Source organism: Colletotrichum siamense (assembly GCF_013390195.1).
Source record: "Colletotrichum siamense strain Cg363 chromosome Unknown KSG_Cg363_contig03, whole genome shotgun sequence".
NCBI classification, from domain to species: Eukaryota; Fungi; Ascomycota; class Sordariomycetes; order Glomerellales; family Glomerellaceae; genus Colletotrichum; species Colletotrichum siamense.
In genome coordinates, this window is record NW_023501016.1 from 3,735,640 (window position 1) to 3,752,654 (window position 17,015).

Below are 17,015 nucleotides of genomic sequence, written 5' to 3' on the forward strand. Positions count from 1 at the left end.
TGGTCTTGGTCAGGCTCCTCCCGCCTTTTGGTCGGAACTGCTGGTCTCGCTCGCATCGTGCCTGCTGCCCCTTCCCTTCCAGTGCTGGGCGGCCCCGTCGTCTTCCCCTCCCCCCTCCTCCTCCCCAAGCCCCCCTACTGCTACGATGGCTCCCATTTTCTTTCCGCTTCTCTTCCAGGCCTCCCCATCCACTCCCCTTTGGGACTTCCATCGTGTCTGTGTGTCCGTGTCCATGTCCATCGCTCATGCCCCCATGTCAATGGCCTGTCTTTTCACGGACCTGGCGTCTCGCCAATTCCATTCCACATGATTTTTGGGCATGTCACTGATCTGAGGCTTGTAGCTTAGCATCCCCCTCCAGTCCCGCGGCACGACACTAAATACCCAACTTGTCCAAGGCCATCGTGTCGCTTGGCCTGATCTTGATCTCGTCTCCCGCACTTTGCCTGCTCACCGACAACACCCGCCTGCCGGCTCCCGGATCCCAGAAGAGGAAAAAAAGAACCAACAACTGGGTCTTTTGCTCTCTCTCTTCTCCAGTGCCTGGTTCCCGCTTGGCCCTCGCCCAGCCCACACTGCTTCCACTCGGCTTTCTTTCTCCTCCTCCCAATCTTCGTCTTCTCGCCTCGCCTCGCATCGCATTACAGCGCAGCGCAGTGCATCGCACGTCGCATCGCCACCATTCAGGCTCCTCTTTGCTCTTCTCTTCGAGCAATCAAAAAATCAGGGCAAGCCAGCTCTCCCAAGGCAACCAGCCGCCCAGGCGTGGCCGATTCGTCTAGACTGCAGTGGCTGCGGCTTAGTTTGTGCATACAACCTTGTCTTACGCCTTGTAACGGAGCGGTCGACAGACCCGCAATAGCTGCCCAGCACCAGCTGCCACTGTTTTCCACTCGCACCCAATCGCGCTTCTTTTTGCGCCCAACTGCACGATCTCTCGCCAAATAGCAGGGGGCTTCCCTGGTTACATCCCAAGAGCCCACGAACGAATATCCACCCACCGACTGCCGCCCACCCCTCAATTTTCGCAAACCGCCCGTCTTGCAACTCAGTCGCCCTCACAAAACAAAACTCTCTTTCCTCGCAATCCTGCTGTTGCGCACATTGGAATCCCGTCATCTGATCAGCTTTCTGCCCAAGTGTCGCCCGTCCGTCGTCCGCTTTTTTGGTTTTGTTCGTGCCAGCTATTCATCCCAACTTGGATACCCCCTCTTGTCACTGCGAACCGCGCAAGGACGAACGCTGCACGGCCTCATCCAATCTACACACCAACTTCTCTCTCCGGTTTCCCGTACCGGTAGCCAACACCCTCAGTAACCTCGCCGGACCGTTTCGCGCAAATCTCTCTTTAATCACGCCGCTCTCCCTTCCGAGTCTGTCGTGCGAAGAGGGTTTTCCCACCGCCCACGCACATACACACACACACTCACTTCCTTATTATGTCGTAAGTGTTGTAATTTTCAACTAGGCCACCGGACAACCGACTCGGTGACATTCACACAACAAACAACACTCAACTAACACAATCCGGAAGACACGGTTTAAGAGATCGTTTTGCTTCATCCCGCGGGGGAACAACATCTCGTTCCGAATCCTACTCTGAAGACGACGATCGAGACAGCTTTGAATCTGGTGAACACGACGAGAGTTACTCTGACGACTACGAGGAAGACCTTGGCCCAGAAGACTCAGCTTCCGTCAGCCCTCAAAGATACCGCCCGCAACAAACTCGAGCTGCCTCTCGTCACCACGAACTCCCGCAGCACCCGCAGCAGCGCGAACAACTAGCATACCGCCCACCCGTCAATTACGTTGACCCGTATCGGCCCGGTTCAGTGCCGAATCCCCCAGAAAGCGTGGATCCCTCAGAGGAATACCACCCGGCCTATGGCCACCGCGGTGGCTACGGTGCCCGCGCACCTCCGGCCGCCCATGGCGGGCCGCAAGGTCATGTCGGCCATGCCGGTCACAATCCCTATTTCCCAAGCGGCCGTGGTCACAACGGGCACCCTCAGAGCGCCTATCAACAACATCAACATAGTCATGTAGGCTATATGGGTCAAAGCCCATACGGAGCTCCTCCCAATACCATGGTTCCTTACGGTTATGGCGGTCCCCCGGGCCACAATCCCTTCTCGCCAATGTCCAATGGAAGCGGTCAGAGCTATTTCGGAGAGCAGCCGCGCAACTCTCAATATGACATGATGCCCTACAATCAGCCACAACCCCCTGCATTCTACGGCCATGGACCCCCCGGTGGACCTGGAGGCTACCAAATGCCGCCGCACATGGCCCAATACCTGTACTCCCAGGCTGCTCCACCTCCTCCGCCTACGGAAGTTGGTCCGCCCAAGACTCCCGCGCCTGCCCCGCCGCCGTCGCCGCCGAAGCCAGACCCAGAGAAGATCAAGTTGCAGGAACAACTTGAGCTCTTCAAGGCAGAGCAGGCTCGTAAGGAGGAGGCCGAGCGCCGCCGTGAGCTTGAGGAGAAGATTCGGAAGGATGCCGAGGACGCCATCGCTCGGCGAATGGAGGAGATGAGAAAGGCTCAAGAAGACGCGCGAAAGGAAATTGAAAGGGCCAAGAAGGAGGCTGAACAAGCTGCCCGTGAGGCTATCGAGGCTGAGCGCAAAGCTGAGGAGCAGAGGCAGAAGCTGCACCAGGAAGCCATGGCCAGAGCTGAGCGTGAGGCAAGAGAAAAGTACGAGGCCGAGCTCAAGGCCCATGCCGAAGCAAAGGCCGCTGAAGCAAAGGCTCGCGCGGATGCTGAGGCAGCTGCCCAATTGAAGCTCGAGCTGGCCATCAAGGCTCAGGAAGATGCCAGAATTGCCGCCGAGAAGAAGGCTGCGGAAGATGCCGCAGCGAAGGCCAAGTATGAGGCAGAGATGAAGGCCACGGCTGAGAGAGAAGCCCGTGAGAAGATTGCGGCCGAGAAGAAGGCGGCAGAAGAAGCCGCGGCAGCCAAGGCCAAGTACGAGGCCGAAATGAAGGAGAAGGCCGAGAAGGAGGCCCGCGACAAGATTGCCGCCGAGAAGCAGGCTGCAGCGGATGCTGCCGCAGCTAAGGCCAAATACGAGGCGGATATGAAGGAGAAGGCTGAGAAGGAGGCTCGTGACAAGATTGAAGCCGAGAAGAAGGCTGCAGCGGACGCTGCCGAAGCTAAGGCCAAATACGAGGCGGATATGAAGGAGAAGGCCGAGAAGGAGGCTCGCGACAAGCTGGCGGCGGAGGCAAAGGCCGCGGCAGATGCCGAAGCTGCTGCCGCTGCGGCCAAGAAAGCCGAAGATGAGCTCAAGAAGAAGGCTGCCGAAGATGCTAAAGCCAAGTACGAGGCCGAGACCAAGAAGAAGGAAGGCAAGTTGCCGATCAAGTTCAAGGACGCCGTGGGCCGCAAGTTCAGCTTCCCATTCCACATCTGCGCCACCTGGACGGTAAGTCGAAAGCACCCAGCGATGTTTGTAATGATGCTAACAGGTTGTAGGGTATGGAAGAGCTCATCAAACAAGCTTTCCTCCACGTGGATGTCATCGGGCCCCATGTCCAGGAAGGACACTACGATCTCATCGGCCCCAATGGTGAGATCATCCTTCCCCAAGTGTGGGAGAGGGTTGTCGAACCCGACTGGACCATTGAGATGCGCATGTGGCCCATGGAGAAGGCGCAGCCAGCTCCACCCCCGGGCGTGTTCCCTCCAGGTATGAGACCACCACCAGGACAACACCAGAGGACTAGATCCATGGGGGGACCGGGAGGTCTGCCACCGGGTTTCCCGAGGCCCGGGGGTGGTGGCGGAGTTCCACCACCACCTCCGGGTTGGGCAGGTAACGGTCCGCCGCCGCCGCCGCCTGTTGGCGCCATGCCTCCCGGCCGTGGTCCGCGTGTCATCAATGTTGGCCCGGCACCTGAGAAGAAACGTCAGTCCAAGGGAGGGCAGGGATCCATGCTCAGCTGGATGGCCGGCGCCAAACCCGCAAAGAAGAAGTAAGCAATCTCAACCCGTTCTACGACCGCCAATTATCTAACAAACGAGTAGGAGTAGCAAGAAGACCTAATGGTCAGTGTTGTGCATTGCCAACCAGTGCTGTACAACACCTACCACGAGAACTATTTCTTACGAATTTGCGGTTGGGATCTTTCTGATTTACACATGATACCTCATCGCGCATTATTTTGCTTTTCACAGATTCCCACATAGTTGATTGTATGTATACAACGCATCTCACGGAATCATGGCTCATTTTCTTGACGTCTATAACGCATGTATGCCCGGAGTATGCGCTGCGGGGAGAGTGATTTTGAGAACGGGACCAAAGAGCCAAAGGTTGGAAAACGTTCCGCGAGGGTCGTACACAGAGAGGAGAGCCTTGCATCAGAGCTGGAGGAGACTGGACTGCGACATTTTCAGGACACGGCGCAAAACAAGGGAGGACCACACCGTGTTTTTGGGTTAGATGACTTTTTTGGTTGCGGTTAGATGCGTCGAGTTTTATGTTACAAAAAAAACACTCTGAAAAGAATCATCATAATTACGCATGCGCGTTCTATCGTCTATGGCCCTCTGATTTATGTTTAATTGCCGCCTGCTTATATCCTTGGTCTACCAAGCACACTCTTGACGCGCTTCTCGAACGCTTGAATCATTACTCCAGCCACCTTATCAGACACCGCAGCGCTCACAGCGGAGTACAACGGGTTCGCAAACTGGAATCTGATGACCAGGTCCACCTCCGTGCCAGTGCCCGTAGCCAGTGGCCGCAGCTGCCACATCGTCACCAAGCTCTTGAACACCGCACCGCCCTCTCCTCCATTGCCCGGGCTGGCACCCGGAACGTCTGCGCCGCTGATCGCCTCGACGCTTTTCCCGGGTACACAGTGCAGCCTACTCGTGAATGTCTCCTCGAAGCCGCCCCAGCCCACACGCAAGTCGGCCTGCGCGGGCCATTTGCGCCCGTTCTGGTCGGGGGCGGTCCATTGCGTGACACGGGACTGCGCGCAGTATGGCACGAAGGTCGAGTATGAGTCCACGTCGGAGATTACGCCGTAGAGCTGGGCGGAGGGGTATGGGAGGGTTCGGGAGGCCGTCAGGACCTGCGGCTCGGATGAGGGGAGATTCGGAAGGTTGAAGAACTGCCGCGCGGGGGTGTGGGGTTGTGCGGCGGGCATGCAGCGAATGCTTCTCAACGGAGAGAAGACTCGGAGAGCTGGCCGCATGGTTGTCATCGTGCGTGGGCAGTTCCGACGTATGGAGCTGGAAAAAGGTTGGGGAGTGTGGCCGAGGTTTTGCGCAATGGTGAAGGAGTGGAAGCTCGACTTTCAACGAGCCATGGTCTATAGTGCAAGCCGAGGAAGCGAAAGTGAAGTGCCGCACGAGGAAACTGCTGTCAATTGCCGTCCCACCGTAGACAGTCCTCAATCGGGGTCGTCGCAAAAGTTGTTCGTGAAGCAAGTCGCAATGACGATTAGAAGCTGTCGCCGAGGAAGAAGCTAGCAGTCGGTGTTAGTGGGCTGCTACCGCTGTACAGTGGGATTATTTTGTTTTACTGTACAGTGGAACACGGTACGAACGGCTAGCATCATTTTTGGTGGGGGTGAGCACCACGGCAGCACGACAGCAGCTCTCCACAAGCCAAGTTCAGCCACAGCAGCCCGCATCACCGTTCCCCGACTCCGACATCCCTTAGCTTGACGACCAGCCGAAACCCGTTCCCCAAGGCATTCTCCCCACGAATGTGCCAAAGCTGTGCGGCCACACAACGGGGGAAACCATTTCAAGATGCGCCATAGAACCCGGACGACCTGACCCGACTTTCGTTTACTCCTTTCCACGACGAACCTACCCACGAAATCCCTCCCCTCCCTCGACCTAACCTACGACCAACCTGTTTAAGCCCCGTCGCGTGGGGCTGTCATCGTCAAGATGTAGGTGTTGAGAGCAAGCGGCACGACACGGTGGTGCAGCACGCTGACAGCGATGGGATGCCCACAGGTTCGAGAAGTCTCTTTACGACCTCATCAGAGGCCTGCGAAACCACAAGGGCAACGAGCGCGAGTATATCCAGAACAGCTTGAAAGAATGCCGCTCCGAGGTGCGCGGGCAGGACATGGGTGAGCCAGCCCCCGGCGCCTCCATCTTCGTCTGCGTATCGATGGCTAATAGTCCCCGACAGACGTCAAGGCGACGGCGCTGCTGAAGCTGGTCTACCTCGAGATGGTTGGCCATGACATGTCCTGGGCTTCGTTCCATGTCCTCGAAGTCATGTCGTCGCAAAAGTACCACCAGAAGAGGGTTGGATACCTGGCTGCTGTGCAGAGTTTCCGGTCAGACACAGAAGTGTTGATGATGGCCACGAATCTCTTGAAGAAGGTACGTCACTGCGCTGCGGGTGTATGGCGAGAGGGCGGTATGCTAACGCTACTTCTGCGTAGGACTTGACCTCGACGCAAGCGACGACAATATCCCTCCCGATATCTACACTACCACATATCATCAACCCGTCCCTAGCCCTCTCGACCCTCCCCGACCTGCTTCCCCGTTTGAGCCACTCGAACCCCGCCATCCGCAAGAAGACGATCGTGACGCTGTACCGTCTGGCGCTAGTGTACCCCGAAACGCTGCGCGCGGCCTGGCCCAAGATCAAGGAGCGTCTTATGGACAAGGACGAGGACCCGAGTGTGACTGCAGCTATTGTGAATGTCGTCTGTGAGCTGGGATGGAGACGGCCTCATGACTTTCTTCCTCTGGCGCCCAGGCTGTTCGAGCTGTTGGTTGATGGTGGTAATAACTGGATGGCCATCAAGCTGATCAAGCTGGTAGGTGATGCTTTGAGTAGCACGCAAAGGCGGAAAGGCTGACGAGCAATACAGTTCGCGACTTTGACGCCACTAGAGCCGAGACTCGTGCGGAAACTGCTGCCGCCTCTCACTGAGCTAATTCGGACGACACCCGCCATGTCACTACTATATGAGTGCATCAACGGTATTATTCAGGGTGGCATCCTGGGTAGTGAGGATGACATCTCAGGCCAGGAGGAGATTGCGACTCTTTGCGTGAACAAGCTCAGGGGCATGATCATGGTGGATGGCGACCCGAATCGTAAGTCACGCGACTCGGTCCGTGATCTGGAGCTAACTTTCAATAGTCAAATACGTTGCGTTGCTCGCGTTCAACAAGATCGTTTTGACACATCCTTTTCTGGTCGCGCAACAGGAAGATGTCATCTTGGAGTGCATCGACAGCCCCGATATCACTATTCGCATCAAGGCTTTGGACCTCGTTCAGGGTATGGTTAGCAGCGACAACTTGGTATCGATCGTAAGCCGTCTTATGAAGCAGCTCAAATCTTCTGCTCCTAAAAGAGATCGGCCGGGGGCCCCCCTTGGTCCTGATACCGGGACGGATTCTGACGACGAAGCGCAAGTCGAAATCCACACTCCAAACAAAGAGGAGGAGGAGCCTCCACTACCTGATGACTACAGGAGCGATGTGATCGGAAGGATTCTGACCATGTGTTCACAAAACAACTATAGCAGCCTGGTGGACTTTGACTGGTACATTGATGTTCTCATTCAGCTTGTCCGCATGGCGCCGACGCCACGGTCAGTCGAGACGGAGCTCGACTCAGTAGCAGCCTCCGGCAAGTCGACAGCCGGAGATGTATCCGGCATGATTGGAGACGAGTTGAGGAATGTTGCTGTGAAGGTGCAAGCCCTGCGAGGGGCTTCAGTCAGGGCCGCTGATCTGATTATTCAACAACTCAACTCGGATACCCCCGCTGGGCACTCCCTCTCTTCGGCATCACTCAAGTCAACTACGTGGTTGGTTGGAGAATATGCCAATCAGCTCGCTTTCCCTGAAGACACTTTGGGAAACATACTGCGGATTATCCCCCGAACACATATCCCAGACATTCTTACGACGAGCCTGCAGGCCGTGACCAAGATCTTTGCGTACGTCGCCGGCAACGATGGGCAGCCTTGGACACCGGAGTGGAAAACCAAAATTACCCTGCTTATGGCGCGGGTAATTCACACGTTAGAGCCGCTCGCCCTCCACCCAAACCTAGAGGTTCAGGAGAGGTCGGTGGAGTTCATCGAGCTTCTGAAGCTCACTGCCGAGGCTGCGTCAGGGCAAGCGCCATCATCTGAGGACACTCACCAAGATGCTCCCCTTCTCCTCACACAAGCCATCCCATCTTTGTTCCAGGGATGGGAACTTAACTCTGTTGCTGTTGGCGCCCAGAAGAACGTGCCAATACCCGACGGTCTCGACTTGGACGAGCCCATCCACCCCAACCTGAGTTATCTTCTTTCGCAAGCGGACATCATACCTATGGAGGCGAGCGAAGCGGACGACTTCGAGGTTTACTACCACCAGCGTCCTGCTCCAACCAGCATATCTTCCGCAGAGCCCGCTATCAACAAGATTGCAGACGTACCAGAAGAAGTCGTCAGCTCGTATCAACAAGCGACTGAGGACAGCTATCTGGACGCAGACATCGTTGCAAGGCGGAAGGCCGAGCGAGCAGAACGCAATCGTGACGATCCATTCTACATTGGCGGAGCAGACAGCAACCCCAGATCGTCAACACCCATTCACAGCATCTTACAAAAGGAGAATGGCCCGGATCTTGACATAGACTCCATACCGATAATGCAGTTGGACCTCGACAAGCTAGGCTCATCTGCTCCAGGTCCAACATCACCCATCAGTCGACCGCAGCCGCGACCGAGGCAGCGCGTTGTCATCGCCGCGGACGAGACGCTGGTAGGGAGCGGCGTCTCCACTCCGCGCAACTACGAGTCCGAGAACAACTCCGACAGCTTCACCAAGTCGCGCGCCAAAAAGCTACGACAGGGTCTGTTGCAAGTCGACTCGTCGACCCTGGGTAGCCTCAGCCTCGAAGAGAGTGGCGGCTCGGGTGGCATGGGTTCCTCCAATGCGCCGTTCGATTACGAACAACAGCAGCGCGAGGAGGCGGAGATGGCGCAGGCGATGAAGGAGGTCGAGAGGCTGCGTCTCGAGATGCAGCGCGCCAACGAGCGGATCCAGGTCGCGCAGGGGGTCGATGCCGCCGGCGTGGTTGTCAAGAAGAAGACGAAGAAGGCCAAGAAGGATGGCGACGGCACGACGGTGGTGAAGAAGAAGAAGAAGAAGGCTCCGGCCGTCGTGCTCACTGACGACGCCGAGAACGGGGCCGGCGAGGAGCCCGCTCCCATCCTTGCTGCCCCGACATTGGCGGCTCTCGAAGGCGGAGACGACGCTGGGCCGGCGGTCGTGGTGCCCAAGAAGAAGAAGAAAAAGAAGACGACCAAGATGGCTGAGATTGCGGGGGACACGCCTAGCCCGAGTTGATGTAGTCAGTGGTGGTAGCGGTGGTTTGCACTCATGACAACGAATGGCGCAGGAAAGGTAGCATATAGATAAAACAAAATGCGAAGGCGCGGTGTAGCCATTCATTCCTTTTCTCTGGCACTTGTGAGGCCATACAAAACAAATTGTGTTCTTGAGGTCGTCACGAGAAGACACAAGAAGGTTCGTTAGTATCAATCACCGTGGGCACGACACGACGAAGCTACTGGACTGAGCTTTGACCGAGGTGCTTTTCATGATTTTTCCCCTGACGTACTGTGAAAACCCCTAGATGGGCTCGAAACTTCCTCAACATCAGTCACCATCAACAAAGTTAACAGGCAGGATCTTTGAAATGGTTTTTTTGGGGGAATCTGTCTCTCTCTCTCTCCCTCTCTCTTCTTCATCTCATCTCCAACTCCAACTCCAACACCATCTCTCGTCCCCTCCCTCCTCTCTCCCGCTCTCTCGTGGTTTACGTACAGACATGATACAAAGGGGACAATGAGGAATCGCTTCCCGACGTCACACCGTCGTTGAGTCACCGCCAGCCAGCCAGTAAATTGTTTCTTCTTTTTGTGTTTCCTGTACCAGCCGCCGCCGCCGCCGCCGTTGTCGCCCGCGCAAGAAAAACCCTCTTCCGGCGTCACACATGACAAAAAATTGGGTTGGTTTTTTGTGAAGAAAATAGACATTAAGAAAGGAAGAAAAAGGAAAACCATCAGCTTTGCCGAGAAAATATCAGTCGTCGAAGAACCGAACGATCGCTTCTTAGTCATCCATGGGCTTGTCCTCGAGTGTCACCCCGCGAGGAGTCGAAGGAGCGCTGTCGTTTCCGCTCGATGCTACGGGCACCCGGCGCTCGAGAGAGTATCGCGCGGTGCTGCGGCCGAGGCTGTTGCGCTTCTCTACCGGCGACTCGAGGGCCTGGATTCTCGCGGCAACACCCTCAGCAGCCGGCGCCGGGTTCGCCGTGCCGTTGGCCGGCTCGGCAGGCGAGCTGTTATCGCTGCCAGGAACCTCCAGACTCGAACGCTTGGCGCCAATCACGCTGCCAAGACTGGAGCGGTGGCGGTCAACGGCACTTGCGGGAGGACTCGTCTGGATCGGGAAGCGGGTCTCGGGGCCGCCTACGCTACGGTCACGTCTGTGACCACGCGGGCTCGGGGCGGGGCTGGTCGCGCGGCCGCGGCTACCGGCAGCCTTCTCGAGCAGAGCTCTATTCCGCTCTTCCATGTTTGCTCTCCGGTTGCTTTCGTCGGTGCTGATGGCACGGGGACGGTTGTTGACCGATCCACTGTGGTTCAGAGTAGACATGCGCTTGAGCTCGCTGAAGATGGCGTCCTTGTGAGCAAAGAGATCCCGGATGAGACGGTACGCGTGCTTCTCCTCCATTGTGAGGGAAGTTTCGGTGCGAGGACGGAGGATGCAGGGTGCTAGGGCAGTGGCAAGGGTGGAGATGTAAGCCTCATCGGCCGAGGTAAGATCGATTAGGCGGGTAAAGTGGTTCATGCAGGCGTCAAGCGTTGCGATATTAGTTAGTCTCAGCTGCGACAAGGTCTGTTGGAGAACAGGCACGCGAGCAGCATCATTATCCTGCGTCTGAGTCTGGTAAATCGTCCGGATGATTTCGTACACGTGAGAGGAGACCAGAGAATCTGTGGGAAGTCAGCAAATGTTCGTTGGCCGAAATCGTCCACCGTCAACTTACCAGGCAGTTCGAGGAGGTAGAGCTTGAGCAGGCTTGCGACAGTTGGGATGTCGAATTCGTCGAAAACGTCGGCTGGGATGGGCTTGCCGTCGTTGATCTTGGCACGCAGCTTGTGAATCTGGTTTAGAGGCACATCTACCAGCCAAACTCCACGTCGAGCCTCATCGCCCTCCAGATCAGGATAGTGGTTGTCAAGGTAGGTCAGGATGGTAGTAATGATGACAGGCACACGCTTCTTATCCGCGCGTGCTCTCGCCTCAAGATCCACACCGAAGGTTTGCTCGTCCACCTTGTTGTAGTAGTTTTCGTAGACGACCACCTTGGGGATGAAGCTACCAGTGCGGTAGTTCTCGAGCAGATACCTCAAATCGCCGCTGGGCTGCACTGTCTCCTGGAAAAGCATCATGTTGTCTACAGCCGATTGAAGGCTGGGAATGACGTTGCTGATGGTGCCGGAGAAATCCAGAATGACAGTCTTGATGGCCTTAAGGCGGTCCAGCTCGCAGCGCTCCAAGAAGCGGAGGTGGAGGAAGATGGTCTCCTCAAGGTCGCAGCGCATCTCGTCCAACTTGCGCACACCACCCTTGTACTTGTCGTCGGCTTCTCTGGCCTCACGGCGCAATCGCTCGGCGGGGGTCTCGTTGGGATGGGCATTGTTGAGGACGTTCCAGTTGGCAAGGTACTCGCTGACGGTTCCGACAACGGGCGAGTCCGAAGACTCGGAAGCGGGAAGAGAAAAGGTACGTCCAAGGGGCAACTTCTTCTCGGGGACACCAGCAGCCTTGAAAGCCTTGGGGCGCCACTGATAGAACATCTTGGAGCTGTTTGCGAAAGTGCTTCCGACGTTACCAATGAGCCTCAAGAATCCGGCTGTGATGAGGTCCTGTCCAATCCTCTCGGCGTAGCTGACGCTGCTGGTGTTCAAGTGCTTCTGCAAGTACTCCACAATGTCTGCACCAGACGAAGTGTTTTGGTACACGCCAAGGATGGGCACTTTGGTCTCGCCGAGCTTGATGGTGTTCAGCATGTGCTCCAACATCTTCTTGACTTGGTCGGCGTTGTAGAACTCGTCGCCAATCTCGACCATCTCCTCCTCATCGTCGACCTCGTGCTTCTCCTCCACCTTCTCGGGCTCCTTGTTCTCAGAGACCTTGATCTCGGGGATGTTGTTCTTTGGGCTGGTTTCGGGGTCCTGGAATGCCAGCTTGGTCTCCTCCTCGATATCCTCAACCAAGCGGCACTTGTTGAAGTAGGTGCTCCTCAGCTTCTTGACGAGCTCTGCTTGCCTGTCGTGCGCCTTGATGCGAGCTTGCAGCTCATCCTGGGAGTCTTGAATGCGGGATTCGTGGGCATCGCACCAGCGGGAGAAGGGGTTGACGACGAGGTCTCGAATGTTCTGGGCGATCTTCTTGTGGTTTTTGGCACCCTCTTCCATCTCGGTCCGAACGCCATCGTAGGCCTGCGAAATAAGTCAATGGAGGGTCTCAGAAAAGGTCCCGGTGGGGCACCAAACAAACCTTGCGAACGCTGGCACCGTCATCTCTCGAGAATCCGCCTTGTACTTTGTCGGCAGCTGGCGCGATGTCTCCCAATCGCTGGCTGTAGATCTCTTCGGCCTCGGCGCGCAATCGGGCGACGGTAAGGATTTGACGGTTCTCGTGCACTCCCTGCTGAAGCTTGCTGAACAGGACGCCCAGTCCTGGCGCAAAGGTTTAGCATTTTGGGAAGTCGGAGAGGGAGCAGCGCGGGTAGCGCGTGGTGGTGGTGACTTACCTGCAGCGTAGTCGCTAGACCAAAAGGACTCTGCGAAGCCCGGCATGGTGATTGGGAGCTCGAGTCGTTCGTTGCAATAACAATAGGGTTGTGTTGTTGCGATCAAAGAAATGGAATCGTGCGGGAAAATGGAAAAGGAGGCAGCGAGAAATGTTTCGTTTCGTCGTTACTGCGTAATGCAGGTTGCAGGAGGTGGGAGGCGAGGTGGTTCCCTGCTTGTCTCTCGGTACTAGAGTTTAGAGACGCTTTGCCGGATGCGAGAAGCGAAAGAATACGTCAACGGCGATCGGCCGCGGTGCAGAACGAAAGGCGATAGAGGACACACAAGGCAAAGAAAAGTGAGAGGAAGGACGGGATGCTCAGTAAGGCAGAAGACAGAGAGCGAGAAGGCGCCGTTGCGAAAGAGGTCGTGGAGGGCGTTTCTGGTGGTCAGGGGCACATGCCAGCTGGAGGAAATTTTGGAGGAAGAGAAAAAGGCTGGCTGCTGACAGGTCCAAGGTTCAAGGTTGAAGGATTGGGGCAGAAATGGAAAGACGGCAAGTTCGACTGGACCTGGAGGAAGAAGGAGACGGGATAAGGAAGATACTGCTGCTCTGCTGCAGGTGTGGTGTGCGTTCCCGGTGTGCGTCCCTCGGTCTCCGCAGAAGGGAATGGCAATGGAAACAGCTTGCTTGGATTGCTGCCAGGTTGTCAGTCAGTGAAGCTCCAAACCACGCTCAGCGACAAGAGATGGGACCAGTGACACGGCATCAAAGCCAGCAAGCACACACGGCAGGGCTGGGCTGGGCTGGCTGTCAATGCCAACCGAACCCAACAATCCGCACAGGCCATGGCCCAGGTTCGACAGGGCCAGCAGGGCAAAGCAGGGAACACGATGGGCGAACACCAACACAGAGATGAGGGGCAACGCCAATCCAATGTCTGTGGTGCGGTGCCTGCGTGGCTGCCCTGGAAGGAGAAAAAAGACAGCCGTTCCCATTACCAAGGGCCAGCAGCTGGCGGGCTGCAGACGTGGCCTTGGATTGGCTCCATCGCCAGCCCGACGAACGCTGCTGGCGACTCGGGCCATCTGAAGCCAAAAATACACAGCCATCCCACGGTGTCGGTCCGCCAGCCACTCACAGCGTTCCCCGTGTGCTCCACTCCTTCATCATCCTCACAGTGTTCCTCATCTGACTGGTAGACATCCACCCACAGGCGACCCTGACCCCCCCCACGCGGTGCCTGTGAGCCTCTGAGGCGTTGCCCGTGTGCTCCACACAAAGCAAATGACCCTGAATGAGGCAGCCAAGCAAGCCGACTTTGACCTGAGGGCTGTCTGCCACCTCCACTGTGGCCTGTGGGAATGAGAACCTACGACCTCGATAACGGCACTAACCCGACAGCTCTGGGCTGTGTGAGCCCCTGCATTCGTCTCTGTTGCAGAATTCTGGGGCCGCTCCCAGCTGAAGAGATTCAGGCGAGGAGCCCACACTCACAGGGCAACGCACCTTGGTGGAAGCCGCAGGGCTCAACCACTTGCTGGTTTTCCCGGGCGGCCATGGAAGACGGGAAGCTAAGGTTCAACGCTCGTGGTTCCTACAGGGCTGACCGCCATACCATCTACCGCCGCCAATTTGACGCAGTATTAAGGATCATTTTCACAAATCATGCACCCCAGGATCAGGTTTCATCCTCCCTCGCTGATCGCATCGTTTCTCGATTGAGGCAAGGCGTCCTTTGGTCCTCGTCCTGACTGCTTTGTCCTTTGTTCCTTTTGGTGGTGAGACCTGTACCCGTACCCGTACGAGCCTCCCCGACCTGCTGCTGATCTGCGTTTCCTTGATCAGCGAGCGCCTTTTGTTACCCCTGAGCCTTCGTCACAGCCCGATCAGTTCCCCAGACGACCAAGACCGTTATTAATAGCTATATTAACCTGGTCCGCCATGGAGAAATCAGAATTGGCTCCATCTCGGTCCGTATTTCTCCCCTCTATCCACCTCGGGCTTCCATCACACGAGAACCACGTCCACAGCCCAGGTGCCGCCCGGGGTAGGTCGGGCGCAAGAGCCATCCATCATCCGAAGTCACCATGGATGTCGGAGGTGTCCCGTCGACGTGGTCCGTTCCCGAAATGCTAATTCAGCGGTCGGCACGGAGTGTCTGTGTCTGTCGGTCAAGCTCAGCTTTCGGATCAGGGTACGCACGCTTTATTCCCGTCCCTGTGCTCACAAGGGACGTGCTTTTGCTCTGAAATGGGACGATATCCGTAATCAATGCATCGACGACATGCAGTTGATCTCAATTCCTCGTCATATCACTCTTTATGCGCCTATGCCTCCAACGCATATTTCAGGAACCATTGCTCTTCTCAAGTGAGATGCACCGCATTCGAACATTGGTTAAAGCTATCGGAATACGGTATGTCCCTGTGTCATGCTAAATTGTCGACTCTGAAGACCTCTGAATACCATCAACGAGTAAGACAGGGTCCTTGGCATCGCACCTTTTGAATTCGAATACTCGGAGACGTCTCGCCTTCCACTCACAGATAGATCCGGCGATGTGTCATCCACACGCTTATAATCGATCTATGTCACAAGAGGTCTTGGGTTGTCTATGGCTCTTCTCGTGACATCATGCCCTTTTCTCCCGATCACTGTCGTCCACACACATTCGTTATGGTTTTCTTCGATGTTGCTATGAAGGTGTTCAATTCCAGCTCAAAGGGTGTCGCGGGAAATGCATCCTACATGTCGACAAAAACGTCCACGGATACTCCCGTGCTCGGTTTGGATTAGCACACCCTGCTTCGCACAGATTTGGTCGGGATATCGCAACTTGGGCCAAAGGTCTATTGCCTAGTGGTTCGTCGCACTGACAAATACTGCAGATTCGTTGACACGCACACCACCATCCAAGATGGAGACCACACCGATACACATTAGCAAGAGTCTCGTGTCTACAGCTTGTTGTGTGACATGAACAGAATACGTAACGAGAGCAATTGTAACGATCCGGGTTTGGTGAAGGTAACAGGAAAGAGAGCACAACATATTCATCTTACAATCACGGTAATAGTGTCGTACTACAGATCTATCCGTTGGTTCCTCGACAGAAGCGGATAAGAACCGAATATACTACGCAGTACAGCAAGATCGAGCAACACATATGTCAACTCAGAGGTCCACCTAGCGCAAGACTCGAAGCAGCTTGACGGCTGCTTTTCTCCTGGCAATTCGGTGGCGGGGTTTTCCCAACACTTAGCTGCGCATGAAATATTGGGAGATCTCAGAGGCTCAGAGGTCAGATGTGTAGCTCTTACAGCAACCGAGCAGCTTCTCACGCTCTCATATCAAGGTGACTGCTGGTTTCCAATCCGGATCTTATGTCTTATGCAGTTGATCACTCACCAGCCGGCCCGAATAGTCGCGATCTTACCCAAATCAGTCTTGCTCGTAAACCAATACCTTTCACGGCAAGTTGCGGCCTTGATATGGGCAAGGCAAGACATCGCTGTTAGTAGCAGGTGCACACCAGCACCTCCATTGACCGCTACAGCCCAGATTCCCCGACGGCGGGACAAGCCGGGCGGAAGAAGCAAGACCTGCAGCTCGAGAGACACGGCTCATCTGATTTCCTGCCAGGGCCCGGCCCGAGATCGTACTGACGCGGGACGTCAACAGCATGATGCCAAGTTACGAGATACCCGCTGTCAGAGTGCAACGTCCGCCGATCGATGCTTTTCGACTACAGTCTTGGAACCCGATAGCCGGCTTGGCCTGTTGTTAGATTGCTTCCGCACCGTCTGTCTAGTCATAGATCTGTTTACCCGAGGACGTAGTTTGAGTTCTCGAGTGGAAGATCGAAGCATGTCTTGCCCGTTACGTGCGGGGCAATATGCAGACCTTGCTTTCCGAGCTTGAATTCGCTCACCTCTTCCTCTTAAGGAAGTCGCAACTGGCAGCTGCCTCCTTCCCTCTCGACCAGTCAGCCCCGCTCCTTCTACCAGGAACCAAGGTCAGGTACTTGGGCAGCTTTCGTCTCATGTTCTTTCAACAGTTCGACTGGGTCACTTGGTCCAGTTGGTAAAAGCAAAAGCTCAAACAAATTCTTCTCTAGAGATGCAATCTGAGTCTGAGAGGGGCGCTCGTTCGAAACACGTGAGGGCCATGAAAAGGGTGATTCCTTTTTTGGTCTCTC

At 55.9% G+C, this 17,015-nt stretch overlaps 4 protein-coding genes across 4 annotated transcripts; 2 read left to right on the forward strand and 2 right to left on the reverse strand.

The window, feature by feature from the left end:
* Positions 1-1,439: 1,439 nt before the first annotated feature.
* Positions 1,440-4,052, forward strand: CGCS363_v004982 (Reticulocyte-binding protein 2-like protein a; the record flags this gene model as incomplete). The annotated part of the gene is made up of 4 exons (XM_036636831.1): positions 1,440-1,444; positions 1,535-3,431; positions 3,482-3,981; positions 4,034-4,052. The coding sequence occupies 4 exons, from the start codon at positions 1,440-1,442 to the stop codon at positions 4,050-4,052; spliced, it is 2,421 nt and encodes an 806-aa protein (XP_036497965.1).
* Positions 4,053-4,584: 532 nt separating this feature from the next.
* On the reverse strand, positions 4,585-5,220 carry CGCS363_v004983 (Coenzyme Q-binding protein COQ10-like protein; the record flags this gene model as incomplete). Its single annotated transcript, XM_036636832.1, has 1 exon — positions 4,585-5,220. The coding sequence occupies one exon, from the start codon at positions 5,218-5,220 to the stop codon at positions 4,585-4,587; it is 636 nt and encodes a 211-aa protein (XP_036497964.1).
* Positions 5,221-5,287: 67 nt separating this feature from the next.
* Positions 5,288-9,352, forward strand: AP3D1 (AP-3 complex subunit delta-1; the record flags this gene model as incomplete). Its single annotated transcript, XM_036636833.1, has 6 exons — positions 5,288-5,433; positions 5,987-6,105; positions 6,168-6,364; positions 6,427-6,810; positions 6,865-7,093; positions 7,140-9,352. The coding sequence occupies 6 exons, from the start codon at positions 5,288-5,290 to the stop codon at positions 9,350-9,352; spliced, it is 3,288 nt and encodes a 1,095-aa protein (XP_036497971.1).
* A 768-nt stretch (positions 9,353-10,120) lies between these two features.
* Positions 10,121-12,879, reverse strand: rga8 (Rho-GTPase-activating protein 8; the record flags this gene model as incomplete). Its single annotated transcript, XM_036636834.1, has 4 exons — positions 10,121-11,007; positions 11,061-12,519; positions 12,578-12,759; positions 12,834-12,879. 4 exons carry the CDS (start codon positions 12,877-12,879, stop codon positions 10,121-10,123), a joined length of 2,574 nt encoding a protein of 857 aa, XP_036497970.1.
* Between the last annotated feature and the right edge of the window lie 4,136 nt (positions 12,880-17,015).